Source organism: Patagioenas fasciata, chromosome 15 (genome assembly GCF_037038585.1).
Source record: "Patagioenas fasciata isolate bPatFas1 chromosome 15, bPatFas1.hap1, whole genome shotgun sequence".
NCBI lineage: Eukaryota > Metazoa > Chordata > Aves > Columbiformes > Columbidae > Patagioenas > Patagioenas fasciata.
Genome location: NC_092534.1, coordinates 13,782,216 through 13,810,151, shown reverse-complemented (window position 1 = coordinate 13,810,151; position 27,936 = coordinate 13,782,216). Strand labels below are relative to the sequence as shown.

The following is a 27,936-nucleotide window of genomic DNA, read 5'->3' as shown; positions in this document are numbered from 1 at the left end:
ATCTTTAAGGACATCTAAAAGGGGTGACAGTTCAGGGACTTGGTTCGACAGCAGCCCGAGGGTTACTGTTTTCTCCACTGTAGCAACCAGATTGTGCAAGACGCTGGTCAGAGATGCAGCAGCTTTGTGCCTCCCGGCTGCATCTGCTGCTGGAGCTGCCGAACCTCCAGCCAAATTCCACACCACAAATTCCACACCACAAACACCACAGAAACAGCAAAGAGGCAGAAATCACCACCCCACGGAGCGTTCCTGTACCTGCATCGCAGCAGCAGCCTCTTCACTTACACACACCATGGGGACAGAGCAGTTATGATAACTTACTTTTTAATCAGCCAAATATACAAGTTCTCTTGTTGTTTTTTAAACTTTATCAAGTTGGTTTGTTTTTCCATCTGGGTCTGATACATGTTTTTTATTTTTCCTTTAAACAAAGGATGATGTGGTTAAAAACTGGCACTACCCCTAGTAAGGAAAAGGGTAAAAAAAAAACAAAAAAAACCCCCAACAAATGAAGAGGAGGGAAAGAGGGAGACCGGCTGCAAGTAAGAAGGGATGAAACCGGGAAGGAACAGCACTCCAGATGTCTGTGACGTCAGGCTCCCAGCTGATACTGCAACACCCCGCAGCAGAATTTGATGGGCCACTTGGCCAAAAGGATTCCTCAGATACATCATCCTTCGGGCTTTCACTAGCAAGTCAAGGTTCCCCACCCCCATGCCCCACCCCACAATCTAATTTTCTTGCAATCTAATATCTGAAGCACCTCCCCTCCCACGCGCCTCCCTCCCGCCCTGTTCCCCTTTGTCTATATGAGTTCTTAATCCTAAAAACAGCAAAAAAAAAACAACATTCAGGTTTCCAAACTGTTACAGAGAATCGCTGTTCAGCACAGTTCTGCACCGAAGGTCGCAGCTGCCCCTAACCCCAAATGGAAAGAAATCTGTGCCAGGATGAGGACAAACACGTTGTCGGTGTCTCTTGGAGGTGAAGGTGACTTCGATGCCGCAGTACACCCATGGTATGCAACACGACAGAGCTCCCGGTGGGCACCAGGCACAGTTCCCTGGCGTTTCCTCCTCTTACATGTCCTGCGCTTACTTGTTAAGGGATAGTGACTGCAGTCTTTTACCTGCCATGGCCGCTTCGTCTTTTGCTGGGGGAGGAAAAGAACAGAGGTTTCGTCATTTCACAGCAGGTGTCGGGGACTGGTGACAGCCCCAGAGACCAAAATCCTGCCAGGTACGTATGGTGAGGTAATGGGAAAAATCCAGCCCTCCCCACCAATTCCTGGCAGATCCCCCCAGAGTTCAGAGGAGCAGCCCCCCAGCGTGTTCCCTTCTTGGACTCTCTTCAGGTGTCCATGAATCACCCTGATGCTGCTGCAGATTTCTCAGTGGAAGCCACCGAGAAGACACATTCATCAGACCCCGGGTTTACACCTCTCAGAGCTGAGGGGGGCTGCAAATTCCCTTTGGATCCCAAGCACGCAAAGCCAATAAATCACACGCGGCAGAAGGAACCTGCTAAACCCCCAAGTGGAGCAAGCGTTGCCTGGGAGGCTGAGAACAACATGGTTATCGAGGGCAATTGCCTTTCCGCTCCCAGCTCAGATGTCCTAGAGTGTTATAAAGCAAAAGCATGATAAGAATGAAGAGGCTGAACATGGTTTCGATGAGAGGAGTTGTGATGACACCCAGCAACATCACACACAGGAAATCATGGCCCTTGGCAGTACAACCATTGCAAAGAGAAGCAAGAGGATATGAGTAATTACTCTCTAACCTTTCCTTTCTTCTTCTTTCTTTCTGGCAGCTTCTTCCCTTTGCTTCCGAATGATGGCTAGTCGGGCGAGATCGGCCTTCGCTTGTTCTGTTTTACCAGCTAGGTGCATTTTCATGTATCTTTCTTTTGCCTTTTGTTTCTCTATCTCCTCTCTGTTTGAGTAAAACACACCGGTCACCAGAGGATCAGAGCGGGGAGGATAGGGAGGGACTTCCCACAAAGACCGGGGGTCCCTGTCACCAGTTTTCAAGCACAGGTTGTATATATTGCAGGGTTGGAACAGGGATGATGAGATTATTTCTACCTTTGTTCAGCTAAATAAGGACACTGAGGTCAAAGGAATTAGCCCCAGACTGCACAGCACCAGGACATGTTTTTCCCTCCCAAAGCTGTACTTCTGCTGAAGCAATCCAGCCCAAATAAGCTTAAACCTTTTGCTCTGAAACTCTCCATTGCTAAATAAAACTAGAAGATTAAACTTTGGTTCTCATCTTATTCATCTGCTCAGAGAAAAATTTCACTGCGACGCCTGGACTCTGGGAAACCGCTGGCTGTCACTAGAGCAAGATTAAAGTGGACCCCAAGGTGACCTCTGGTGAATGGATTTCAGTTACGGCTGATTTTTGGCATAAAACTTCAGGAAAGGAATGACCTAAATCTGCTTCACAGCAACAAACTCCACTATCTTAGTGCCCCTGGCCCAGCTGCTGGCCCCAGCACGAACACAGCTGCTCCAGAGCACAGACAACTGCTGTAAAACTTGTTTGGAAAGATATTTCGAACCACATCGAGTCCTGCCTGACAGTTCACTGCTGTTCAGTGTCCGCTTTAGACAGAAACACATTTAAAAGGCTTCCCTGAAACACCAATGCACACGCAGCCGGGAAACATCTCCCCGCGTTAAGCTGCTGCCACCAACAAGCATGAAATTCCAGGAACGTGCCGAGGCAGCAGGAAAGACTCACCGCTCCCGTCGTGAGAGCTCCTTGGGTCCGTCCAGGTCCAGCTGAGTGACTTTTTTGGTTGTCTGAATTACACGATTGGGATTCTCTATGTCTATCAACCCTTCCACTCCTTTGCGCTTTTGCTAAGGTTGAAGAACAAGAGGAAGGTTAAGAAGCTCTGTCACGCCCGGCGTCGTGTTGTATCACAGCTCAGTAAACACACCCCAACACACCCCAAAAGGAGAATTCAATATTTTTTTCCAGTTTTTACTACCAGACAGCAAAACCATTTATGAGCCGAGGTTTCTACTACCAGGTATCCTCAGCCTTCTTTGAAATCTTCATGCCTCTGCATTTCGCTTACAAAAATATGCAAGTTTTCATACTGAGGACAACATACTGTCAAGTAAGGGATTTTTGGCTTTTAAAAATAGTTCTTCCATAAAAAAAATTACTATAGGCAGCTGTCAAAGAGAACTCGGAGTCATGAGTGTGCATCTCTCTCCTGCCCCAAGAATCTGGGTGCTGCGAATGTGGTAAATGCCTTGAGAATGACAGTACCTGATAGTCCTCGTCATCTTCATCACTCTCATCGGAATCTAAAGACTTCTTCTCCTTTTTGGGGTCCCCTGTTGCTCCTTCGCCTCCTTCTTCTTGTTCCTCTTCTTCCTATAAAATCACAAGAAATCAGAGAAAATGTACATCAAAATCTCCTGGAGATATTTTGGCCCCAGTTTCCAGCACAATATCTCAGGGACTGGAAACTTCATGGGTGTAGTGTAGGGCTGGACCCCATCCTAGATCTCAATTAAAAAAACAACTGGAGAAGAGCAACCTGACAACCACCAACCAGAACATTATTATCCAAGAAAATGCAGCCTTTTTAGCACAGGTTTTACCTGTCGGAGGTCTAGGAATTGATTTGTAAATCACTGGAACAACCAACACGGGTGTGACCAGTTTGCTTTGCCCTTGTCAAACATCCCTCAACAGAGTGACTGGCAAAGTGCATGAGCCACGGGCAGTAAGAGTAATTTTGTTAATTGTTTATTTTTTTTTTAGATTTCCCTAATGAAACAAGTGTTACATGGATTATCACAGAAGAAAAAGAAGAAATCCTCCTCAAAGAGCAGTCCTCTGGTTTGTTTTAAAACAAGACATACTTAAAGCGAGGACCTGCTTGTTCTGTTCCATTGCTGGTTGGTATTTTTATTAAAATCTCAGAAGTACAGAACACTTGCCAAGTTTGTGAACAACCGGTAGGAGTTGGAATCATTTTGGAAAACGGGATCAGACCCATAAGGGGCTTCAGAATTTGGAAAGACAGCAGGAAACCAAGAAGGTGGAATCAGAAAACAAACCAAGAGGAGATACACTTCGGGAGAAGAAATCCAACACAAAGTCAGATTGTGTGGCCAAGCAGCAAACCACACAATCTTCTTGAGTTACAGCTGGTCAGAACATTAAAAAGGAGTCAACAATATGGCTCATAAGTGCTTGAAAGAGTCATTTTCTGGGAGGTATTCATCAGTATTTCCTATCTGGGGTATAATTATCCTTGTGGAGTCAGTGCTGTGAGGCTTCAGCTGGAATAGTGTATTCAGGCTTAGGCAGCATTTTCATAAAGCCACAGAAAAACAGCAGCGAGGGTGCCCTTGGAGTGGTGATAATTTGAAATACAAGAGAGCAAGTACTGCAAGAAGCAGCCGTGTCTTTTATAACACCAGGCAGGTGGGAGGGGCTGTTACAATCCCATGTTGCGGCATGGAAATACACCCAAAAAAAGGACTTGTGCCAGAAAACCTGGTTATCTCTCGTTATAGGTCAGAGACAAACAAGAAAATCATGTGTGGAAGAAGAAGTCAAAGGAATTTGGTCTTTTAAATTTAGAAGAGAAAGAGGGCAAATATAATAATTGCAATACACAATAAGATGTGAGACATTTTTCTCCACAGCCAAACTGCAGGGCACGGACAAAAATTCAGCTGACACTGGAAACCTGAACGATGCAATACAAGGGAAAAGATGTCTAGAGTTGCTGGGTGATCATCTTCCCTCTCCTTTAACCTTCCACTTATGAACTGGATGGTCTATTTGGCCTCACTTCTGCAAGGAAACAAACTGGCTACCCCCTTGTTGTGTCCCCAGCCAGAGATATTCTGAATTCACACCGTGATGACTGACAATGATCTGCAGCACTTGACCGAGCTGCCGTTTCTCAGGAACCACAAGCTGAGCACGCTGTATGAGCCAGGACTTACAACAGTAAACACATAAAGGCAAACACATACCCTCGCCTTTTGCTTTTCTGCTTGGAGCTGGGCATCAATCTCTTCAGGACTTGTGTACTGTCTTGCTCGGCCTTTGTGGCCTCCTTTTCTACCTGCACAAAACAATCAAATTCATAAATGGCTTAGTGATAAGCTTCCAGAAAGATCTGCTCCTCTTGCAGGACTCTCTCGGGATTTTGGGTGAAGATGGGACAAATCAAAATAGACTCTAAAAGGATACACTGAGCTCAGTGAACACTCCAAGAATTTTGGGTAAGTTACAGAGAGAATTTGGATTAATGATCCATAGACACATACATGGAGATTTAGTTCCTTCTTTCAACTTGGGCTGGTTTTGGAGATCCCAGAACCGACCGGGTCCCCACTTTGGGCAGGACCTTCCCAGCTCTGAGAACACTGGTTATCGGGCATCGAGCTCCCACGTGTCCCCTCGGCACAGACGGAATCAAAGCACGTTCCTGCCGCATCTCCCACCAGCTGAATTCCCCAGCCCCTCCCCTACGCCAGGGCTGCACCCAGAGAAAATAAGAAGCTAATTGGAGAAAAGCTTTGGGAATTATAATGACATGTGAAGAACTACTAAGAGGGGCCTCCATGTTTTAGTGCTTTATAAGGAAAAATGAAAACAAGCTCTAGGCAGCAGGGAGAGGAGAGTCGGCTCAGCTGGCCGGACTGCCTGGCTACGATCGGCTCTCAAGTTCAAAGTTCTGTTGATTAATGAATTGCTGAAGCCATTAATGCTCCCTCTGCAAGCGGTTTCTCCGTTTCTGCTCTTACGGCTCAAAGAACTGCTGGAAAACAAGCTGATAAGTCGGTCTCCAGCCTTGAACTAGGGAGCTTGGGGTAGACCTGGTGTGTGAGACCAGCAAAAAGCAAGTGGCTCAGGTGAGGGAGCTCCCTGCTGCGGGGGAGCCTCTGACTGCAGAGGGAGGAGCAGGAAATCCACGTGCCCTCCCCACTTCACCTGCTGAGGACAAGGGAAACCTTACGGTGATGCTGAGGGGACTGTCCCTCCTTCCTTGGGACCGCGCAGGGAGACGCTGGAGCCAGCGCTGCTGCGGGCTTGAAAAATCCAGCGTTTCCTGACAACCTCACAGGTTTTAGCTCAGTACAAGCTGAGCTGTGGGATAAATTGTCTCAAAACCCCACTGTGAAGCTCTGCAGAGACCCTCGGGATGTTTTTCTCCTGGGAAATGTGGAAGCGCAGAGACCAGACTCTCCTCTCTGAGTTGGGGAGGCTCATGGGCTCCCAAACCACAAGCACGACCAAAAACTTTGCTGCACCCAAAGATGTGAGTTTTTAATTCATCTGTTGCCAACCATCGCACGTGGCAACACTGACACCGCTGGGAACAAGATTTGCCCCAGAGATGTCACCTCGGTGCCCTGTAAATGACGTCACTCTGGATGCAACAACAGTCACGTCCCTGACACACCACGTAACACCAAAAAAACCTGAATAAACCAAACCAATCCTGTGCTACAAGCTCAACCGACGCCAGGCAGCCTCCTGGTCCAGCTGGGCTCAGCGCTGACGAACACAAAAGCAATTTTCTTACATTAAATGACTAAAACGAAGCAAATGGAGGAGTGGATCGATCTCATTGATCCTGGAGCCCGCACAGGGTGATCAAACCACGTCAGACAAGCGGAGTGTTGGTCCTACGGCTGCCCTGACCTACCGCATCACACTGCGCAACTCACGTCAGCTCTGCGCCTCAGTTTCCCCATCTGTAAAATACGGATGACGATTCTTAGCCTGCTCTGTGAAGGCACTTTTAAAATATAATCACCTGCAGATTTTACCTGCAGTAAAGGCCACTGGTGCCTAAGGCATGCATGTGTTCAAACACATTTGTCTTCAGCTTTAAACAGCTTAATTAAGGAATTTAAATCCAAGAAAACAGAAGAATATTGAAGAAATCACTTATTCTTGGTGAACTGAGGTATTAAAAAATAATCTTGTATTAATGGCTGGTTAAAATCTCCATTTTGTATTAAGCAGTGAGTGCAAAAGTCCATTCCATAACACAATAACTCCTACTGACTTGGGGCGGGGGGGGCAAATATCCCCTGTTTCCCAAGAAACAGAAGGTTTGACACAAACATTCAAAACTGCACAACGAAATACAGAGCAGGAAATCCTCTCTTAAAGGGCATTTAAATACAGCAACCAGGGTCACAACCCACCGCAGCTCTTTGCTTTCACAAAAGCTACATGAAACCTTCAGCCCCATCTACCAACATCACACAAACGGACACAAGAAAATCCAAACAGGGAAGCAGGTTGGGTACTAAAGCTTGGGAAACGCTGATGAAATAAATTGGAGCAAACTCTAGAGAAGCTGAATGACGAGGGCTGGTTTACATTAATGTATATGACGGGGTTTCACCGACGCTCGCACAAGAGCCAATTATGCAGATGGTGCATCTGGAGAAGGTTCTGGGTGGATCCAGCTCAGCCCTGACAGCCCATCAGTCCCTCGGTGCTTCTTAATCACACCGGCAAGTTGGTACCCGCTGCTGGAGCCACATGAAAGGAGCCACGTTTGGAGCCCCTGAGCCCAGCAGGACCCTGCCCGGATTCCCCGTCCCAACCCCGAAAGGCTCCACCACAGAAGGACCACCAAACACTCCACAGCGGCTGTGCCCCCCTGTTCCCAGCCCCGGGGAACCGGCTGCAGCTCCCGGCCCAACGGGAGCACATGGGGCCCAGCCCGGTCCCAAGGGCCGGACACCCCCAGGGGCTGCTGCGATCGCAGGGCGCTTGTTGGGGGGCATCGAATAGGACCCGGGAGACAGCAGCAGAATGTGTTGGGGAGGGTCCCCTTGCAACCCAACAGAACGGGCTGGGGTGGGAAAACGAGACCCCCCCCGACACCATCACAGCCGGGGGGGGCGGGAAGGGGCCGCCGCTGAGACCCCGCGGCCGAGAAGGGGGAAAGGAGACACCGCCAAGCTCCCCAAAGCCGGGAGAGGGGAGTAGAGCAGCCCCTTCAGACCCGAGCGCGGGAACGAGACCTGCCCCCCCAGCACCTCACAGCCGGGATGGGGGGCCGAGACCGGTCCGCCCGGGGCCCCCCCAGCCGGGGCCTCCCCCGCGCCCCTCCCTCGGGGATTACACCCCCTCAACCCCCTCCCCCTCCCCTCCCCTCCCCGCTGATTCCCGCCGGGAACCCCCGGCCCAGCCCCACCTCCTTTCGGCATCGCGGCGATGGCGGCAGCGGCGGCAACTGCAGCGAGGCCCCCCCGGCCCCGAGCGGCGACCCGGAAGCGGAAACCGTCCCGCCCCCGCGCGCGCGGTGTGCAGCCCTCGCCGCCCGCTCAGTCACCACGGTCCGCGTAAAGGACCCCGCCGCGGGGCTGCCCTCAGCGCCGCCCCTCCGGGTCCCTCCGCAGGGGACAGCGGGGCCGCTTCATCTCCCGGTGGGCAGCGCTTTCCGTGCTGTCTCGATCGAGGCGGGGACGCATACGGCGGGAGCGGGGGGGGTTCTTTCAGGCACTGCGGCAGAGACCTCGACGGGGCGGGGTCACGGGGAGGGCCGGTGGGAAAGGCCCCGCGGGCGACGACGGCGGCGACGCGGAAACGGCGGCTGCGGCCCTGGCAGGTGAGAGGGATTGGGACCGAGACCGAGCTCCGGCGAGTCCCGGGAGCCGCCCCGGGGCCGGGCCGGGCGGTCCCGTCCGGGTTTTCGGCAGGAGCTGACGGAAGTTGTCGGTTCAGGGTCCCGGGGTGGGGGCGGGGCAACTCTCGCCTCACTTTGCTGAGGAGAAAAAATGGTTTAGTGTGGGATGACGGATGCAGCGCTGACCCCGGGGCCACATTGGGCGAAATTTTATGTTGTTCCACTGTACTGGGCACTGGGGAGGCCAGTCATCGAATCCTGGGGTCAGTTTTGGGCCCCTCACAACAAGAAAGCCCTTGAGGTGCTGGAGCGAGTTGAGAGAAGGGAACGGAGCTGGTGAGGGGCTGGAGCACAAGTGTGATGGGAGCGGCTGAGGGACCTGGGGGGTTCAGCTGGAGAACAGGAGCTGAGGGGAGACCTTCTGATCTCTGAACTGCCTGAAAGGAGCTTGGAGCAGGGGCGGTCGGGCTCTGCTCCCCAGGAACAAGCGCCAGGAGCAGAGGAAACGGCCTCAAGTTGTGCCAGGGGAGGTTGAGGTTGGATCTGGGAAACAATTTCTTCCCCAAAGGGCTGTGGGGCATTGGAACAGGCTGCCCAGGGCAGTGCTGGAGTCACCATCCCTGGAGGGGTTTAAAAGATGCATAGACGAGGTTCTTAGGGACACAGTTTAGTACTAGATTTAGGTTATGGTTTGACTTGATGATCTTTAGTGTCTGTTCCAATCAAAATGATTCTATTCCTTCATGAGCTCTATAAAGCTTGTTTTTATCATCAAAGTGGAAAATAACAAAGGGGCACAGAAATCCTAGCAGAAACATCTCCAACAACTGTTCTTCTTTTGTTATTTTTTTTTTCCACTGGTTCTCAGGACTTTGAAGCACCTGCACGTTTGATTTTAGGCAAACCCTCGTTCCCTTGCCTTTTGCCTTTTTTCTGACGTGATGCCCAAAGTGAAGCGGAGCAGGAAACCTCCCCCAGATGGCTGGGAGCTGATTGAGCCAACACTGGATGAGCTGGATCAGAAGATGAGAGAAGGTAGAGCTGGGTGTTGGCACAGATGTGTCCCTGAAACAATTGCATCCTGAACTGCTTCAGGAAGCGCAGCTTCCCCTGCAAATATAGATTGACCACTGGTAGTTCTCGTTTGTGCTGTTGCTCTCATCTGACGAGCCAGGGCAACCACGAAGCCATTGGCCATCCCAGTGCAGGTCACCTCGTCCCCACTGCAATTCTGTTTATGTTTTCTTTTCCTAAAAGAGCTGTTCTAGCTCAGGTCCCTTTCGTTTGTATCTTTTCCCACTAAACTCAGTCTTATCTCTACAAGGTATTAAAGTTATAAGTGTTCTTGGAATGGTTCATTGTGAAGTGATTAAGGAAATAACATTATCAGCTGAAACTGGTGTTTGTGTTCCCTCCCAGCGGAGACGGAGCCTCACGAAGGGAAGAGGAAAGTGGAATCGCTTTGGCCCATCTTCAGGATTCACCACCAGAAGACACGTTACATCTTTGATCTCTTCTATAAAAGAAAAGCCATCAGCAGAGGTGAGGAATGCAGAGGCTTTACCCTGGGCAGGGAGCAAGATGTCCAGTGGTGTTGGTGGGAAGGGTTGGGTTTCTGGGCAGGGAAGGTGGAGGGAAGGCTGGCAGCTGCCTGGCTTTAACTCCTAGTTACGACAGCTCGTAATTTCCATTAGCAAGTCTTCTAACACTTCCCGGGAGCTACTCGTGACGATGTCTGCTCCTCTGCAGAGCTCTACGAGTACTGCATCAAAGAAGGATACGCTGACAAAAACCTGATTGCCAAGTGGAAGAAACAGGGTTACGAGAACCTCTGCTGCCTGCGCTGTATCCAGACGCGCGACACCAACTTCGGAACCAACTGCATCTGCAGGGTCCCCAAAAGCAAACTGGAAGTGGTAAGAGTTTATCCGCTTCTTCCTCCATGTGTCCAGCCCCTTGCAGCACCCGCTGTAGCTCCTCCCAGGGCAAGGGAGAGCAGAGGAGGTTGCTCTGGGAGTTGCCTCTACTTCTAGTGCTTTTTATCATTGCTGGTAGAGTTGGTATCTTGTTGGTTCTAAAGTTACTGCCAGCTTTGGCTTGCAGTTGTTTAAAGTCGTTGAAGTACGGGAAACAGCAGAAAAGCAGATGGTAGAAACGCTCCCCACACAGCTCCATTCCCAGCCTTGAGGCCAGAGTGCGCTGCTCTGTCTGCTCGCGGGGCTCAGCTGAAATTCCCTCATGTTTCATTTTCCAGGGGAGAATCATCGAGTGCACCCACTGTGGCTGCAGAGGCTGTTCTGGGTGAAGCCTTTTGCCATAAAGCTACTTTTTGAACTGTGGACATCATCCAACACATTGGACTGTTGCTGCACTTATAGACACCATCTGCAGGATTGGATATTTCTGTATAACAATTAAAACAGCTACAAATTCACCTGGATTGTATAGACAATGGTGGTTGTTTTGGAGTAGGTTTTGTGTAGCCATTTATTTTAAAATAAAGTCTGCCTTCTTGAGAGAACAGCACAATCTTCTGGCAAAACATTTATATTCCTGCTGGATGTGTTTCGGTTGGCTTGTTTGAAGGTTGTTCTGCATATTGTGAGGTTCTAAATATGGGTGTTTTTTTAACCAGCTTTTCCCCCTCTTTCTCAAATAACTGAATTTAAAAGGTTGTGGGGAAAGGAAATAAAACAGCTCTCAACATTCCACTCATTATTTAAGCTCTCTCCTGATCTCACGTAGAAGGAAGTTAAATTGCACTGGAACACTCTGCACCAGTTTGTAAACTGGAATTAATGTGAAGATGCAGTCAGGAATTCCAGCAATCTGGGACAGGTCGTGTGGTCAGTGCCCAGATAGTAACAGAGAACATGGGAAAGAGACAAAACCAGCACTGAGCTAAACCCATGTTACACCTGATTTTGCTCCTCCCTTATTTAGCACAGGGTTTGTTAAACTACAGCCTGTCTAATCCTCCGTGGCTTAAGGAAATTCACTGAAAATGTATTTGCTTTTCCTTCAAACAGAGGACAAGTCTTTTATTATGTAGTCACCCACAGAACTTGAGTTCATGAAAATACAGAGCAGCTTTACTACAAGACAGTTCAAGAAAGAAAATTCCAAGTTCTTCCAGCCCAAGGAAGATGCAGGAGTTGAGCATCTGCTCGCTGCTACTTCTGCAAATCCTCTTCATTTTTGTCATCTGCAGGTTTTGCTGTTCTGTATTTTGCCCAGGGGTGGGGGGTCTCCTCTCCTGCCATTACTTTTAACCACCGATAGTAGTAGCCACGGAAACCATCAATTTTCTCCAGGTAGGAGTTCTTTGACTTATACTGCAAAGAGAAATGCAACAAAACAAGTTTCTATTAGAAAACAAAACAAAAAAGGCTCAAGGAACTGTCAGCCAGATCAGACAAACCCAAAAGAAGATGATGTTGCAGGAATCTGCTTTCCCCTCCCTCACTGGCGTCATCCATGTTGCCTTCACGCTCTAACTGGTCTTGGCTACCTACCCTGTCAAATTTTGGAGGGTACTGCGCCGCGAACTCCAGCTGGCGGATGATAACTTCATTGGGAGGCACCTGGTTGTTCCTCATGTCCCGCAGGATCTCGGTGAGGTACCGGTAATCCAGCTGCTTCACGGCCCCAGCGATCAGGGTGCTGTAGATGTATTTGTTGGGAGTGACTCCAGACCTCTGCAAACAAATGCTACAGTTAAACTTCTGGAAATCCTGTGTCAGCTGGCACAAAAAGAAGGAAAAGGCACAGAGGCACTTCTTACAAAAGGACCAAGGCTTTCACTCCCTTCAGGGAGGTTTAGGTTGGATATTTAGAACAATTTCTTCCTGGAAAGGGCTGTCAGGCATTGGAAGAGGCTGCCCAGGGCAGTGGTGGAGTCACCATCCCTGGAGGGGTTGAACAGACGCAGAGATGAGGTTCTTAGGGACGTGGGGTAGTGCCAGGGGTGGGTTAACGGTTGGATCTATGATCTTGAGGGTCTCTTTCAACCAGAATGATTCTGTGATTTGCTGTCTCAGCACAGACACAGGACAGACACCCCAGCTGGCACCTTCTCTGCAGTTGCATATTTTTGGAATGAGAAAACAACCACTCACCACAGAAACCTCAGATCTTTCTAGAAGCATTAATGCTTCACTCTGCCTCCTCCTGCAGCTCGAACCCCATGCAGCAGAGGTTTTTTTTTTATTATTATTACCTTTAAATCTGACAGTAACTGCAGCCCATCCTTCTCTTGGTGGCAAGCAATCGCCAAGTTACAAAACGTCTGGAGGTTTGGTGACAGTCCCCTCTTCACCAGAGCTGGCAGCACGCTCTGCAAGACACAAGTGTTGACATCAGTTTCTATAAAGTCTCCTTGTAGCTTTCCAAATGGAGCTGAAGGTGCTAGAATAGAATCCACAGCTACTTATAAATTAACTGAGCACTGGTTTGTGGAAAACAGCATGAGATTTGCAGTTTCTGTTGCGGATAGAGGAACAGGTCTCGCAGCAAAACACAGGTAATGCTGGAAGCCAGGGACAAGGAGATGGTGACAGGGCTGGTGCTGAGTTTTTCCTCACCTTTGCTCCCTCTAGGTCTCCCTGTTTACTTTTCTTCCTTATTAAAGTGTTAAAGAAAGTCACGTCTACTTTCACTTTATGCTCATCTAGGAGTGCCAGCAATGAGGACTCCGAGGGGCTCTGGGGTTCCACCAGCTCAGCCAGTAACGTAAATGTTTTAATGTTAGGTTCCGCATTGTCCTCTTTCATTTTACTCAAGAAGCCCTCCACATCCCCCATCAGAGCCAGGCGATGGGACGGTGTGGCCACTGTCCCCAAGGAAACCACAGCTGCATTGGGCATCTGGGAATCCAGCAAGTTGGGCAGGTTGCAGAAATGCAGCTTTTGCTGTAGGTGCATTTGTTCCTGCTCCATCTTGTTCTGCTCTCTCCTCATCAGCGCTCCGGTTCTGCTGGGAGCTCCATCAGGGCCGTTGAGAGCCACTGGTTCTGTTTCAGCCCGATTCCCGTCTTCATTTTGTTGCTGGATCAGTTCTTTAGGCTGCACTGAACTCTCCCAAAATATTTGCTTTTCCATAGCTTCCACATCCAGCTGGACAGCAGCTGTGCTCTCTGATCCCTTCTTCCTCTGACTTTTCACCTTCTGCCTCCTGGCTGCGAGCCGTAGCTGAGGTGAGTTCTCACAGGTGGGTCTGAGCAGGAGTTCGGAAGCCACGACTGGATCCCCTATTCCACAGTCTCTTGCAGCACGAAGCATCAAATTGTATGTGTGGCTGTCAGCCTTGATTCCAAACTTAGTCATTTGTCTCCAAACCTGAAGAGAGGAAGATGAACACTAGAGGTGATATTAAATAAATAACAGGAACATTTCTAGCAGGTCGTAAGCATTTCTGTTGTACCCAGTGTTATGGTGTCTACTTGCAGATAAGAAATGATCTTACAGCATGACAAGGTTTAGTTTACAGAAACTTCTCCCAGGAGGAGCTGAATTCCCCCTGCTTCATCAGCTCTGAGCTGATGACAAGTGACAAGTTACAACACAGAAACACTTTTTCCTCCCCACTGCAAACATGAGGACAAACCTGTAAGGCGTAGCGGAAGCCACTTTCGCTGTCCTTGATGCAGCTCATAAGCAGGAAGCTGAAAGTCTCGGCTGTGGGAATGTGACCCTTATGCACGATTTCCTAAAAGAGCAGAGAAAGCGTTAAACTTCCCAGTTACCCAAACAGTCTATCACTGCTGGTTGTGAAGCTCAACACAGCTGTTGTCTTCTGGATGTAGAGCAACAAAAAAGCACAGGGTGAACTTGGCACTGTGAGCAGAATGATGGCTCCAGGAGAAAAAGCGCCCTGAAACACTGGTGTAGATCCCAGCTTCTCCCTGATGGGAGCTACAGGAATTTGAGGGCAGGAACAGCTGCTCCCAGACCACCCCTTCTGAGGAGCTGCTATAAGAAGAGCTGGGTATCAATATGTGGGTGTTTAAAATGAAGGATGGAGACAGACACAGAACTGTGAACTCCATAAAAACTTTGTTCATTAAGTCTTTAACACACCTGACCAGAGTTTTAAAGCAAACTTCTGCAGCCTTTTATGTACTTTTATGTACCAAGACTATTTCATTGTGTGAAACCAAGGATCAATGAAATGTAAACATGAGACCTGTAATCACCTCTGCGGGAAATGAAATCAAACAAGTCTAGGCAATGAAACTCCTAGGAGCTTTAATCAGAGCAGACTATGCTTAATACAAGAGAAGTCACATCTTTACCTTTAGTACATCCAAGCACATCCTGAGGTCAGAGCAGAGGGCACAGACCTTCAGCAGCGCGTGGTACGTGATCAAGTTCAGCTCCTCGTTTTTGCTCTGCAGCTGCTGCCGTAACTGCAGAGCGCTCTGCAGCCCCGAGTCCTTCCATGGGGATTCGGCGCAGGCATTGAACAGGGCTGTGTAAGTGGCCACACTGGGAGTTAAGCCTCGTTTTTTCATCTGAAGGAAGAGAAGAAGAACTGGAACCAACTTTTAGGAAAGGAATTCTAGAATTCCTTAACTTGTTTTTAAGAGTTTCAGGTTAAGAAGATAGAAACGGTAATTCAAAGGCATTTTAGAGAAAAAGTAACACAACCAGATGCTTGAAACAGTTTTCGCTTAGAAAATGTAATGAAAATTTGAGAGGAGAGAATGTGAACCTACATCATTGTAGAGCCTGAACGCCTTTTTCACGTAGCCAACCCTGCCACAGCCACCGATTAGAACCGTGTAATTACTTTCTGTCGGCTGCACACGCTCTTCCTTCAGCATCTGCACCTCAAACAGCTCCAGAGCCTCTGCCAGCTGCAGGGAAGAGGAAAATCCACGATGAGGTGGCAACAGAATTGATTACAATAGATATTAATATGCACAGCAGCGGGCAGGTTGTGGTAGAAAGGACAGAGCACAGGATTCCTCGCAAATTCTTACCTTCTGCAAAGACACTAAGTGACAGAATGATACCAATGGGACAAAGTTGCATTATTTTATCGACACTGTTAAAAAAAAAAATAGCGAAGAACCAGGACCAAACCTTGTCGTCCTTGATGAGGGCTTTGCATTGCAAGAAGTACCAGTACGGGGTGTTCCTGCGTCCCTGCCGGGGTTTTCTTTCTGGTTCATCCTCCCTCTCATCTTGAAGCTTCAAATCCTTAAACCGTGACGTGGTTTTATGATAATATTTCCTGGAAGAAAATTTATTTGACAGCGTCCCGAACTCCACACCTTCATCGTCATCATCATCCTCCTCACCAACAGCTTCGGCGCAGCCGCCGCCCTCGATCTCCCTCAGGCCACCACCGGCCGCCTGCGAGGAGCTGAGCGGCCTCCAGCCCAGCGGCGGGCACCGGGGAGGAAGTGTGGGCTGCGCGGGGGCTGCCCACCGCCGGAGCGCGGAGCGGGCCCAGCGGCAGGGCGGGACAAGCAGCCGCAGGGTCCCCATGTGTCGCCGGTACCGGGGCGGGAACCGGCCCCGCTCCGCCCCTCTCAGCCGCGGCGCCTGCGCGGGCGGAAGGGGCGGGGCCGCGCGCGGACGGCGCTCTCTGATTGGCGGAACCGCGCGCGCTGCCCGCTGGGCTCGGGGGTCGGCGGTGACTCCCGGCATTCCGCGGGCGGGCGGCGCGGGGCGGCGAGAAGCTGCCGCCGCCGCCTCCCCTCACTTCAGGCGCTGCCGGCGCGGAGCGGAGCGGGCAGGGCCGGGCCAGCCCGGGCCCGGCCGCCCGCTGCCCCCCCACCCCCCACCATCCCCCCCCTTCCCTCCCGCCTCCGCCGCCCCCCGGCCGCCACCATGCAGGAGCTCATCGCCAGCGTGGACCACATCAAGTTCGACCTGGAGGTGGCCGTGGAGCAGCAGCTGGGGGCGCAGCCGCTGCCCTTCCCCGGCATGGACAGTGCGTGCGGGCAGCGGGCGCGGAGCGGCCCCGTCCGCCCCGCGGGGCTGGGGCCGAGTCGGGGTTCCCGGCCGGGACGAGCCCGGAGGGTGGGAGGGAAGGAGGGAGGTTCCCCAGGTCTGAGTGCCTTGTTCTGGTGTTGTCCTTAGATCCACCCAGCTCCGGATTTCCCTGTGACACTTGTGTCTTAATCCAGGTGGTGTTCTTTCCTGCTTGATGAAAGGTGTAGTTAGTACCCAGCCAGTCTGGAAAATAAAAGTTGAGGCAGTACTGTGAATAAACATCACTTTCCTGCACAGAACGTTATTTAGGGTGATGAGGCTGGTATGGGGTCTGGAGCACAAGTGTGATGGGAGTGGGTGAGGGACCTGGGGGGTTCAGCTGGAGAACAGGAGCTGAGGGGAGACCTTCTGATCTCTGAACTGCCTGAAAGGAGCTTGGAGCCAGGGGGGGTCGGGCTCTGCTCCCCAGGAACAAGCGCCAGGAGCAGAGGAAACGGCCTCAAGTTGTGCCAGGGGAGGTTGAGTTTGGATCTGGGAAACAATTTCTTCCCCAAAGGGCTGTGGAGCATTGGAACAGGCTGCCCAGGGCAGTGCTGGAGTCACCATCCCTGGAGGGGTCAAACAGAGGTGGAGATGAGGTTCTCAGGGACATGGGGCAGTGCCAGGGGTGGGTTAACAGTTGGACTTGATGATCTTGAGGGTCTCTTCCAACCAAAATGATTCTATGCTTATTTTTTTCATTCACTTTTGATAGATGAGGTGTTTTGATGGCAGGGAGAACTCATCTTTGGGTATACCCGTGACCTGGTCTCTAAACCTTTTCCTTCAGTCTACTAATCTGACACAGTCTCAGGAGACTCAAAGTTTGCTGAAATTTTCTAGCTGGGCTACTAAATGTGTGTTTTAACTCTGTTGAATGTTGTGATACCTGTTGGTCAGGGTCAGCAAGGGATTACACACTAATGATTGTTTCAGACTGTTCAGTTCAAGAAGTATAAGACGTCCTGAGTGTAAATGTGAGGTTCACTGACATGATGGACCTAACAGCAGAGGAAGACCCAGTCAGTAAAGCCTAAATATCTGAAAACTAAAGCAAGCACCACCAGACCTCTGCAGTTTCCCCTTGGTGTCCTCCAAGAAGAACACAGATAATTGTGATGGCCAGACTTGAACAAGGAACTTGTGCGAGAAAGTAAATTCCCCAAACCAAAACACTGCTTTTCTTTAGATGTTGAGGTCCAGGTTGTCTTTCTGGAGAAGGAAGTGTTTTAAAAGTTAACACAAAACTTTGTTAAAATTCATTATTTTTCTTCTCTCCACAGAATCAGGTGCAGCTGTCTGTGAATTTTTTTTAAAAGCGGCCTGTGGGAAAGGCAAGTAATATTTTCAATACAATAATACTCACGGGGATGGAGGGGGGGAAACTTGGTTTGCTAGCACTATCTGCAGTACTCTTGTTTTCTCTAAAGATGAGGGGATAACCTCGTAATAGGTAGAGGAAAAAACTGAAGGATGTTGGAGTAACTGCACCAATTGTAAAAGAATGGTATTTTTTAAAGCAGCTTGGAGGTGAATAAGCAAAGCTGCCGCATGGAGCCCTTGCTATGGATGTGGCTGTATTAGTTGCTGGGGGTTGTGGTTGACAGGATTAAGAGCTGGAGACCGCATTGTGGAACTCCTTAGAGGGTAACATAAGACTTGTCCCAAGTGCCTGTTGCCACTAAAGGCCAAATTCATAAGAAAAGCGATGCCTTCTGAAACCCCTCTTGCAGAGGAGAACAAAGTGTTGCTCTGTGCCTTCTTGTGCCGCAGATTTTAATTGTTCCTCTTTTCCCTTCTTCTTGCGCCATCCTTTCGCAGGAGGCATGTGCCCGTTTCGACACATCAGCGGGGAAAAGACTGTTGTTTGCAAACACTGGCTACGAGGACTGTGCAAAAAGGGAGACCAGTGCGAGTTTCTGCACGAGTATGACATGACCAAGATGCCCGAGTGTTACTTCTACTCCAAATTTGGTAAGGGGTGTTGTAGCTCCTACTTAGCGTTCCTTGCTGGCGTGGGCGTCTGGTGAAGAGGACCCTGGTACATTGCTCTCATCTGTCTTCAGAGCGTTGCAGTTCTTCTGTGTCCAATAATATTGTTAAATTGTACTTTTTCAGATCCGCTTAGTCCTTCACCTTATTATCTCTCTAAATCTGTGATGTATCATAGATATCTTCTCTCTCAAGAGCTTGTCCCTTGGGGGAAGAGGGGGGAAGTTCAAGTTTTTACTGGGTTTTACACCTTGTTTTGGGTGTGAGATGAATAGGCTGAGCAGTTGATCTTTGCATGACTCTTATTTTTGGGGAGCTGATGAGCAGCAGAGGGCAAGGGGGTGCAAAACTTTTATGCACTTGCTTTCCAGCTCTGGAGATCTGGACATAATGATGCAACTTGCTGTCAGGAACTTACAGTCTTGTAGGTTTCCTTGGATTGAGGTTAGTGCGCAATTTGTAGTTTCTCCACACTTCTGGTGCACTAAATGTTTGGTTTTTGTTATCATGACTGCTCTTTCCAGTTTAGTTTCCGCATTGTTTTTAAAAGCACACATAAATAATCCAGTCTGGTAGAACTTTACTCACCGGAGGTGAATCCTTGGTGGTTTTCATCTAGGTTAAGGCAGGCAGTTGTGCCTGAACTAAAAAATGTTGGGAACAGCTTTGTGGGAGCTACATTCCAGGTAATGTTTTGAGAGTCGTTTGATCTTGAAGCTGCACAATTGACTAATAAGTCTGTTTGCCTTTGGTACAGGGGAATGCAGTAACAAAGAATGTCCATTCTTGCACATCGACCCGGAATCTAAGATCAAGGACTGTCCCTGGTATGACAGAGGCTTCTGTAAACATGGTATGTACATCACAGAGCTGCTGCTTCTGTGGCTCTAAATCAAGGGTAGGGCATTGCTATTCTTTCTTTGCGTTATCTGCTTGTGCACCTGCTACTACTGAGTGCTGGGGTACACATATGTGGAATATGAACCACTGAGTTTTGTGTTGCAGGTCCCCTCTGCAGACACCGGCACACTCGAAGAGTCATTTGTGTGAATTACCTTGTAGGATTCTGTCCGGAGGGGCCCACCTGTAAATTCATGCAGTGAGTATGCTTCCAGGCTTCTCCCGGGATCTTTGTCATCCCATGGGTGTCAAACGAGGCTGCTCCAGTGCTTCCCAGTGGTTTTGGAGGTTGGGCCAATGTTTGGTTTGTTGCACAAATTTGAGGATATGGGGCAGGGAGTTATTAACACCAGTAAGTGGTGATCAGGTGCTATCAGTGTGGTGGGATCACATGGACTTTATTCCAGAAGATTTCACAGCTGGGGTGATACACTAAGTACTGGATTGTCATTTTAGTATATGTAATTGTTTATCATCAGAATGCAAAGAGAAGTGGGGAAGGGGGAGATCTGTTTCCCATGAGCTGAATTTTAATTGCCTGCAAGTTTATTTTGTTTCGAGTTATTTGACTGAGCTGGTGGTAAAATGTTGGCACATGATTTGAGAATCAGTTTTCCTGTTTCCATCTCAACCAGCCCACGGTTTGAACTGCCAATGGGAACCACAGAGCAACCACCGCTGCCTCAACCGACACAGACCCAGCAAAAGGTACGCGATTCCCCTGCCCCCCCGCACACCCGCCCTCAGAGTGTTTCCCACAAGCTTTACCAGAGGGTGTGTTGTCCTGTGGTCAGAACTGAACACCTGGGCTCTTGTTTTGCTGGAAAGCCTTGGAGAAATAGTCACTGAATGAGGGAAACCCTTCCTATTTTACAACAGGGTGTGATATTTTTTCATAATTAAGAATTTGCAGACAAACCCTAATAAACTGCAAAGCACGGTCCCTTCCGAGTGCCATTATAGTGGTGAAATTCCTACAATTGCTCCAACTTTACATGGAGATCGAGTCACAGAACACTTCCACATTACATAGAAGTGCATCATACATGGTTGAGCAGCAAGCTGCCAGTTTTTGTAATCTGCGTGACATGTCTCAGTGGTGGCAATGATATTTTAGCAGCCTAAACCTACTCTCTAAATCTGGTTTCTGGAGAAAAGCAGGATCGCTGGGCTTTGTAAGCCTCAGTGCTTGATTTCTTGTCTCTGGTGCTCCAGCTGGCAGAGCACCCACACACAGATCTGAAGGAAAATTGATCATTTGATATGTGGGGTGCTCCTTTTCCCTTCTCAACAAAATAACAACCAGAAAGGTCTTTATCTTTGATGCACTTAATGAGTCAGATCTCTTCTCCTAACCAACAGAGGACACCTCAAGTCATTGGAGTCATGCAGTCACAAAATAACAACACTGGGAACAGAGGACCCCGGCCGCTGGAACAGGTCACCTGCTACAAGGTAATTCAGAGGGGAGGGACACGGAGGGAGAGCAGAGCGTGGATTTAAGAAGTTCAGCGTGCACTCACCTGGACTGCATTACAAAATAAGAGCTAATATTAGTCTTGTCCCATGAGTTAATTTGCTTATACTTTGTGATTTTTAGAAAGATTTTCTTCTCTGTTTGCATGGAAGGTCCTTGTGAGTAACAAAACTTGAATATGCAAAGACCTTTTGGTATTTCAGCTGTAAATGCACTTCGTTGCTATCGCACCAGGGAAAGAGTTATTCACTGTGTTTGCTTATTGAGGAGCATTGGTGAAGCTTTTGACACAGTCAAATTCCCATCTCTTTTTATTTTTCCACAAACCCCAACCTTAGCCATTAGGAAAGGGCGAAGAAATCTTCCTGTCCCATCACCTTTGACAGTTGCATCGTGGTACACGCCAACTTCTGTGCCTTAGGTGCTTGTTTGGGTAAAAATAATTGTGATTGGACAGGGATATTAAGTAGCTGAAGCCATTTCACTGAAACCTTGAATAGCTGCTTATTATTTTAGCTGCAAGTAAATGCCATATCTGGAGAATGCTGTAGCATCAGATACTGATGTTTCTCTCTGGGCTTGAATAGCTTCAAGATGCAAAGCCATTAATGCCTTTGGACTTTTCTCTGTTTAATTTTGAGTAACCACTCAGGAGAGTCCCCATGTATCTCTGATGTGGTTTATATCACATGGAGGAGTCATGGAAGCTGCAAATATTGAAATTCTCTGTGTATATTACATCCCTTTGCTGTTTGTGACGGTGCATGGGGAGTGTTGTAATAACATGACACCAGGTTGCTCCCAGTGCAGAAGCAGCTTTTGCTCCAAGGGATAGAAATAGCCCATAAATCGTGCCCCTTGTGACGCCGTGTTTCACTTCACCTGCTAAATGCTGCGTGTTCTGTACGCAGAAAAGCTTCGAAATCACAACAGTTGTCGGCTGCCTTAATAAAGGCAGCTAGAGGAGAAAAAAAGTTGTAAATGTGTAATAATTCCCCTCTCTCTTTCTCTTCTAGTGTGGTGAAAAAGGTCATTATGCCAACAGATGCACCAAAGGACATCTGGCCTTTCTCAGTGGGCAGTGAAAGAGCAGGACGAAGAGTGCGAGCGAGCTGATAGCACTGAGCAAAGGTTTCTGCCCAGCACTATGTCTTGAACTATTAATCAGGTTGTTTTTTAATGCCATTACTGAAAGAACTGGTCAGAGGCTGGCTGCTGCTAAGCAACATTTTTGTAATTGTCCACGACTTTTTTTTATGTTTTAACCTTTTTAAAAATAAGATTTTTTGGCCTCCGCCTGTGTTCATTGAGCCCTGCTGAAAGTTAGATCTGAAACCAAAATAGATAAAGCGAACCCCTCACCAGTGCAGCGCTCCACGTAAACGCATCTTCCTCCAGTGTTTCTTTAAAGTGTTTTGCCGCTTCTCTTTGGAGAACCTGCAGCGTTTCAGCCCTCCCTGTGGAAGCAGGAAGACTGACTGGGAAAATTAATACTTGAAATTCCCTCCCTTCAGTGCGGAAGCAGGAATTCTGCTGTCCTGTAGCTCTTAAAAAGCAAAAAGTCATGTTCCCAGGTCCAGCCTGTGGTAGTCGCTGAGCTCGTCCCGGCGGCTGATGCCTCCTGTACATCAGGCTGTAAAACTCTTGTCCACTTGCTTTATTTCTCTGTTTCTTGCTATACTGAAGGTTAGAAATTAATCTTCTGGGTGAGAACCGATCAAGGGGAGAATAAATTGGCATCTCTGTGGTTCACTAAACAATGAGGAATAATGATTGTAGGAAAAAAAACACATCTGTGCTCATTTTCCATTTGCAAAAAGTGAGAAGGGAAAATGAACACAGCTGGAAGAGCTTTGTCTTGCCCCTGGCATCATCCAGCTCACACAGAGCAGGTATTCCCATAGCCTGGAGAAAACCAAGAGGTGGAGATGTATATTCTCATGGAACACTGCTTTTAAAAGTGGTGGAGCATTCTTCCGAGAGCAATTTTTCAAGCCAAACCCCACTCATTTTGTGAGACTATTTCAAAAGGGCCAATGACAAAATGTGAATTAAAAAAAAAATGCACCTACGATATGAGCCTTATTGATTCTGACCCATCTCTCATTTGCTGACTGCCTTTATACTTTGTTTTTATGGAAATGTAATGATGGAAAAAGCTGGCTGTGGATTAATTTTTTGTTTTTTTAAGAACAAGGTAATATGAGTAGTTTAAGAGAAGCGACTGGAGCCTGTGTTGGTTTGAATGACTGTGGTTATTTCACTGTGGAGAGTCAGAGTCGCTCAAAAGAGAAGTTCCAGGGTGAAGTGCTGATGGTCTGACAGACCATCGGACACTCGTGTCCACAGAGGCTGAACCACCAGATGCACGTCTGCCGGTAACTGCACACATGGAAAGGGAACCACAATGCTTCGGTGTGGCCACCTGTTCCCTCTAGCTCAGGGGTTTATGGTCTTCACGACCTGAACAGATGTTTTCAAAGCTGAAATCCCTCCTGCCACCACTGAAGCTCCCAAGAGATTCTTTATATCCTTGAAAAAGGGTGCATTTTTTCTCTCTCGCGCTCAGAAGAGGGCACTGTGGGGTGTATGGGGGTGTCCAGCCGCAGTTAAAAGGTCAGTGGGTCGTGCGGTAATGGAGTTGCGCTTCCTTCAAGGGGTGCACACCAGCTGGCCCTAAACCCCCAGATGCTCCTTCACGCTGCATTTGTGCATGTAGCGTTTCCTGTTGCATTTCAGTCAAAAAGTGAACTTTTCCTTCGGTTTAACTTCATGAACCTTTTCTTTTTAAACCTTACACCCATCCAGCTTCTTTTAGTAATGGAAGTAGATAGAGTTCTGATAGAAATGGATTATCAGAGGTGAGAACAATTAGAATCCCAGTGACAGAACAAGAGTTACAGACCTTAGAGCTAAACCGATGCCGCCCAGGGCCTCTGCCACAATGGAATACTGCCCAGTACCCACAGTCCCCAGGTGACAGCCTAAATCACAAACACTGGGCCACACCAAAAAGCCTCTTAAAGTGCAGATAATGTTCTTTCCAATCTAAATATTATATCCTTGCAGCTAGTTGTCCAGCTCTGCAGAAGTGCCATTAAGAAGCAGTTCAGCACCTTTTACTTTTATCAAACAGTTAAAGAGGAATCAATGGGAATAGTTTCTGCAATTCACAATGCTTTCCCAGCCAACCCTGAACTTATCCTCAAGGGGCGAAACTCTAAGAAAACAACCTCACTTGCAGAGTACAATTAACTGTACAATTAAGTCAGGTATGAGAGTGTCAGTAAGTGTAAAGTGTGCACACTTTATTATTGGTCATAATAGTACAGGTTTTAACGTGAATAGTTCTGACATCATCTGTCAGGGCAACTGTTCCATTAGCCGGGTCTACTCAAGAGCTGCACCTTCACGCTTCAGTGGTACCTCCTGTGGCGGTCGTGCTCTGTATCAAAGTAAAACAAGTTAATTTTACTGTAGTCACACGCAAAAATCACCACACCTGAAAATACAGTAAAGGAAACACTCTAAAGAAGCCTGAATTTGTAGTTTTTAAGTTCTGTCAGGTCAGACAGAGTCAAGATCTACGCTTCCTTCATCACCAGGAAAATCTCAGCCATCTGATAACGTACTACAAGCATTTGAGTTCTCTGTGGCTACAAGAAGTCCTGGATTCAAGCAGCACAGTCCTGGATTCAAGCAGCAATGGTTAGCGCTGTCTTTCATTTTATTTCTAAAAGCAACACCAGATTGTTTCTATATCCTCCCAGCTGCACTATGCACATTCAGCCCTTCTGCTTTTACTTACTGATGTGACTGTAGCTCCAGATGTAGCTGATGACAACGTAACTAGCGAGTAACATGGAGATGCCACCGAGGCCGCCCTTCCTGACGTTGATGTATTTATTGTAGTATCTGTCATAACCTGGGGAGGAGAAAAGTTTTCACAGGAGCCAGATAAGCTGCGGATTTTTCTGTGTCAGAAAGCAGCAGCCCCGTTTCACCAGACTTGAGGAAATTGTTTCTAAGGAAGTATCTGAGGGGCTCAGACACAAAACAGAGATGACCTGTGTGGTAGTTGGGCAAGCTGAGCTCAAGTTAATAGCACTAAGCTTTAAGAATTTTTTTTAAAAGCCATTTATGATTTTTCCCTAAACGTTATTGTGACTTTCATGAACTCAAGCTGTTTTAGAATTATCTAATTCTTTCATAGTAATATATTTACATTATGCAGACACTGGCATTTGATCTCTTGACATTAAATCTACCTGAATGCCATATCTGTATCTACATCAAAGGGCATCGCTCAAAACTTTTGCCAAGTGATCTATCTACAAGAGCCCTGTGGTCCTTTTTTACCATCTTCTTTAGGGATCAATTACTTTTTTTTTTTCAATTTACTTGTGGTGTCGGGAAACCTTAAGATTTTCAGCAAATAGGTTCTGGAGTCAGGAGTATGGTCACTGTATTTTCCTTTTTTAAAGACAGAATACTGAAAACAAACCTCTGCTGGATAAAGCAAATACTAGAAACAAATTGGGATGGGAGAACAAGCCGCTACAGGCGGCATCTTTTTGGGAAAGCAAAAAATCGCCCTGAAACAACCTTTGTATCCCTAGATCTACCCCCGCCAGCCAAGGGCCGCTCCAGCAGCCGGAGATGCTCACGCCCCGATGTGTCCCGCTCCGACCGGAGAACGGACTCGCCCCCCGGGCCCTCCCCGGCCCCGCCGCCCCTCAGCCCTCACCTCTCCGCACGGCCCCCACGATGCCGCCGGGGGTGTAGTCCCTCATGGCCAGCCATGTGGGGAGCTGGCCCAGCTTCACGTCCATCAGCTTCGTGTCCTTGAGGGGAACTGCGGCAAAGAGAGAGAGAGAGAGAGACGGGCCGGTCAGCGGGCGGGAGCGCGGGGGCCGGGTCACCTTGTCCCCCCGCACTCACCGGGCGGCTGCGCCATCTTGCCGCTGCTGCTCTGCGCCGCCGCGGGGCACGCCGGGAAGGGACGCGCCGCTGAGGCTCATGGGAGGAAGGTCAGGAGGAAACCCGGATGTGGGGCGGGCGGGGAAGTGTTGGCGCCATGCTGGGCGGGTCGCGCCCCCTCCCCATTTTTCCCCAGGGCGGCCCCTCTGGGGAGCTGTTGGCCGTGGTGTCGCCTTGTCCCCGTCCCATCTGATCCCTGGGGATGGGCGGTTCACCAGTGGGGCCTGCACACGCTGCCTCAGTTGCCACAGGTGCTGCATTGTGGCTGCTCCCTGCTGGCTTGGGCCCCTCAGGACGAGAAAGCCCTCGAGGTGCTGGAGTGAGTGGAGAGAAGGGAACGGAGCTGGTGAGGGGCTGGAGCACAAGTGTGATGGGAGCGGCTGAGGGACCTGGGGGGTTCAGCTGGAGAACAGGAGCTGAGGGGAGACTTTCTGATCTCTGAACTGCCTGAAAGGAGCTTGGAGCCAGGGGGGGTCGGGCTCTGCTCCCCAGGAACAAGCACTAGGAGCAGAGGAAACGGCCTCAAGTTGCGCCAGGGAGGTTGAGGTTGGATGTGGGGAACAATTTCTTCCTCAAAGGGCTGTGGGGCATTGGAACAGGCTGCCCAGGGCAGTGCTGGAGTCACCATCCCTGGAGGGTTGGACAGACGGAGATGAGGTTCTGAGGGACATGGGGCAGTGCTAGGGGTGGGGGAACGGTTGGACTCAATGATCAGAAAGTACTTTTCCAACCTAAATGAGTCTGTGATTCTGTGTGTGTGGGCCCTGCCAGCACAGCAGCCTGTGGGGCTGGGGCAGCCTGAGGGGTTTTCCCTCCCTATCCCGCTCCCACGAGACTCCTCAGTGCCCAGGACCCTCGTCAGGAGACGCTGGCCCAGTGACACTGGATGGCTCGTGCGGGACGTCCTGCGCTGTCCAGGCCCTGCCCACACCTGGCACCATCCCCGCTGTGCACTGTGCCAGCGCCTGCCAGGGCTGCAGAGGTGAAGACTCTGAAAAGAGCTGAGAGAAAAATTCACAAGTCTTCATCAGCATCATCACAAGACTCATCAGTCTGCTGGGGGCTGCTGTCCCACACGTGGACCATTTCCAGTGTGCTCTGAAGACACTGCAACTCTTTAACACTGTAAATATGCATTCACAGATAGTACACACTGCAACATACATTTGAATTTGTGAACTTATATTCTAAGAAGTGAGGGCTTCTCAGACCTCTTCCAGGGGTCACCTGCCCTCTCCTGTTGTCTTCTCAGGTGGCTTACAGGCGAGAGGAGGATTGTTAGGCTGTATTTTTCACAGGGGTTAGGTGGCAGATGAATAATGTATTGTGTGGTCCCATTTCAGTGCCCACTCAGGGTTTTTCCTTGTGGAAATACACTGCGTTTTATGACAGCAAAGGCAAAAGGAGAGATTGGGCCTTGGTCTGCGGTAGAAGTAAACCTGTGTAACCACAGTGGTGGAAGAGGTCATGTGCAGATAAAGACAACTTCTGCCTTCCTGCAATAGGAAAGAGCCACCCGGATTTATTTCAGGTTCCATTTCTGGGGGTTTAGCACCCACAGGCCCCCAGAAGTGCCACCCTGGGCAGATAGAACACCTGCAGGGCTGGCTGTGGTGAGACGAGGTGGCTTACAGGGGACAGGACTCCAGGAGGTGTCACTCGCACTTAGCAGAACGCAGCTGTGGGGAAGATGCTCTCCAGCAGCCTGACCTCTAGAGGCTTTAAATCCTGTCATTCGGGTTCATAAAACAGTGTCGGGTTTTGTTGTTGTTGATGGTGCTGAATCTGGAAAGCGAAGTGATGCAGCAGTAACGCGGGAGCAGCCATCGGCTTCTGACAGCTCAGCCTGGACCTTGGAACCCCTGGAAATTGAATCTCCATCCCATACCCAGCTGTTCAAACGGATCAGAGGTGATAAAGATGAAATCAAGGATGCTGAAGGGGGCCCTCACGGCAACA

At 49.0% G+C, this 27,936-nt stretch overlaps 5 protein-coding genes across 5 annotated transcripts; 2 read left to right on the top strand and 3 right to left on the bottom strand.

The window, feature by feature from the left end:
* Window positions 1–310: 310 nt before the first annotated feature.
* On the bottom strand, window positions 311–8,367 carry PDAP1 (PDGFA associated protein 1). The gene is made up of 6 exons (XM_065850300.2): window positions 8,215–8,367; window positions 5,021–5,112; window positions 3,291–3,398; window positions 2,751–2,872; window positions 1,786–1,937; window positions 311–1,156 (listed from the first exon to the last, which is right to left on the bottom strand). Exons 1-6 carry the CDS (start codon window positions 8,225–8,227, stop codon window positions 1,098–1,100), a joined length of 546 nt encoding a protein of 181 aa, XP_065706372.1. The 5' UTR covers window positions 8,228–8,367; the 3' UTR covers window positions 311–1,097.
* Window positions 8,368–8,552: 185 nt separating this feature from the next.
* On the top strand, window positions 8,553–11,175 carry BUD31 (BUD31 homolog). Its single transcript, XM_065850302.2, has 5 exons — window positions 8,553–8,628; window positions 9,505–9,681; window positions 10,066–10,188; window positions 10,396–10,562; window positions 10,901–11,175. Exons 2-5 carry the CDS (start codon window positions 9,588–9,590, stop codon window positions 10,949–10,951), a joined length of 435 nt encoding a protein of 144 aa, XP_065706374.1. The 5' UTR covers window positions 8,553–8,628; window positions 9,505–9,587; the 3' UTR covers window positions 10,952–11,175.
* A 480-nt stretch (window positions 11,176–11,655) lies between these two features.
* PTCD1 (pentatricopeptide repeat domain 1) lies at window positions 11,656–16,191 on the bottom strand. The gene is made up of 8 exons (XM_065850298.2): window positions 15,732–16,191; window positions 15,362–15,502; window positions 14,939–15,157; window positions 14,251–14,352; window positions 13,230–13,982; window positions 12,866–12,982; window positions 12,162–12,344; window positions 11,656–11,981 (listed from the first exon to the last, which is right to left on the bottom strand). The coding sequence occupies exons 1-8, from the start codon at window positions 16,137–16,139 to the stop codon at window positions 11,820–11,822; spliced, it is 2,085 nt and encodes a 694-aa protein (XP_065706370.2). The 5' UTR covers window positions 16,140–16,191; the 3' UTR covers window positions 11,656–11,819.
* Window positions 16,192–16,313: 122 nt separating this feature from the next.
* Window positions 16,314–23,221, top strand: CPSF4 (cleavage and polyadenylation specific factor 4). The gene is made up of 8 exons (XM_065850299.2): window positions 16,314–16,587; window positions 17,912–17,962; window positions 18,450–18,602; window positions 19,378–19,473; window positions 19,626–19,719; window positions 20,156–20,228; window positions 20,883–20,975; window positions 22,014–23,221. The coding sequence occupies exons 1-8, from the start codon at window positions 16,485–16,487 to the stop codon at window positions 22,080–22,082; spliced, it is 732 nt and encodes a 243-aa protein (XP_065706371.1). The 5' UTR covers window positions 16,314–16,484; the 3' UTR covers window positions 22,083–23,221.
* A 1,063-nt stretch (window positions 23,222–24,284) lies between these two features.
* On the bottom strand, window positions 24,285–26,042 carry ATP5MF (ATP synthase membrane subunit f). The gene is made up of 4 exons (XM_065850303.2): window positions 25,939–26,042; window positions 25,745–25,852; window positions 24,806–24,922; window positions 24,285–24,442 (listed from the first exon to the last, which is right to left on the bottom strand). The coding sequence occupies exons 1-4, from the start codon at window positions 25,952–25,954 to the stop codon at window positions 24,414–24,416; spliced, it is 270 nt and encodes an 89-aa protein (XP_065706375.2). The 5' UTR covers window positions 25,955–26,042; the 3' UTR covers window positions 24,285–24,413.
* Between the last annotated feature and the right edge of the window lie 1,894 nt (window positions 26,043–27,936).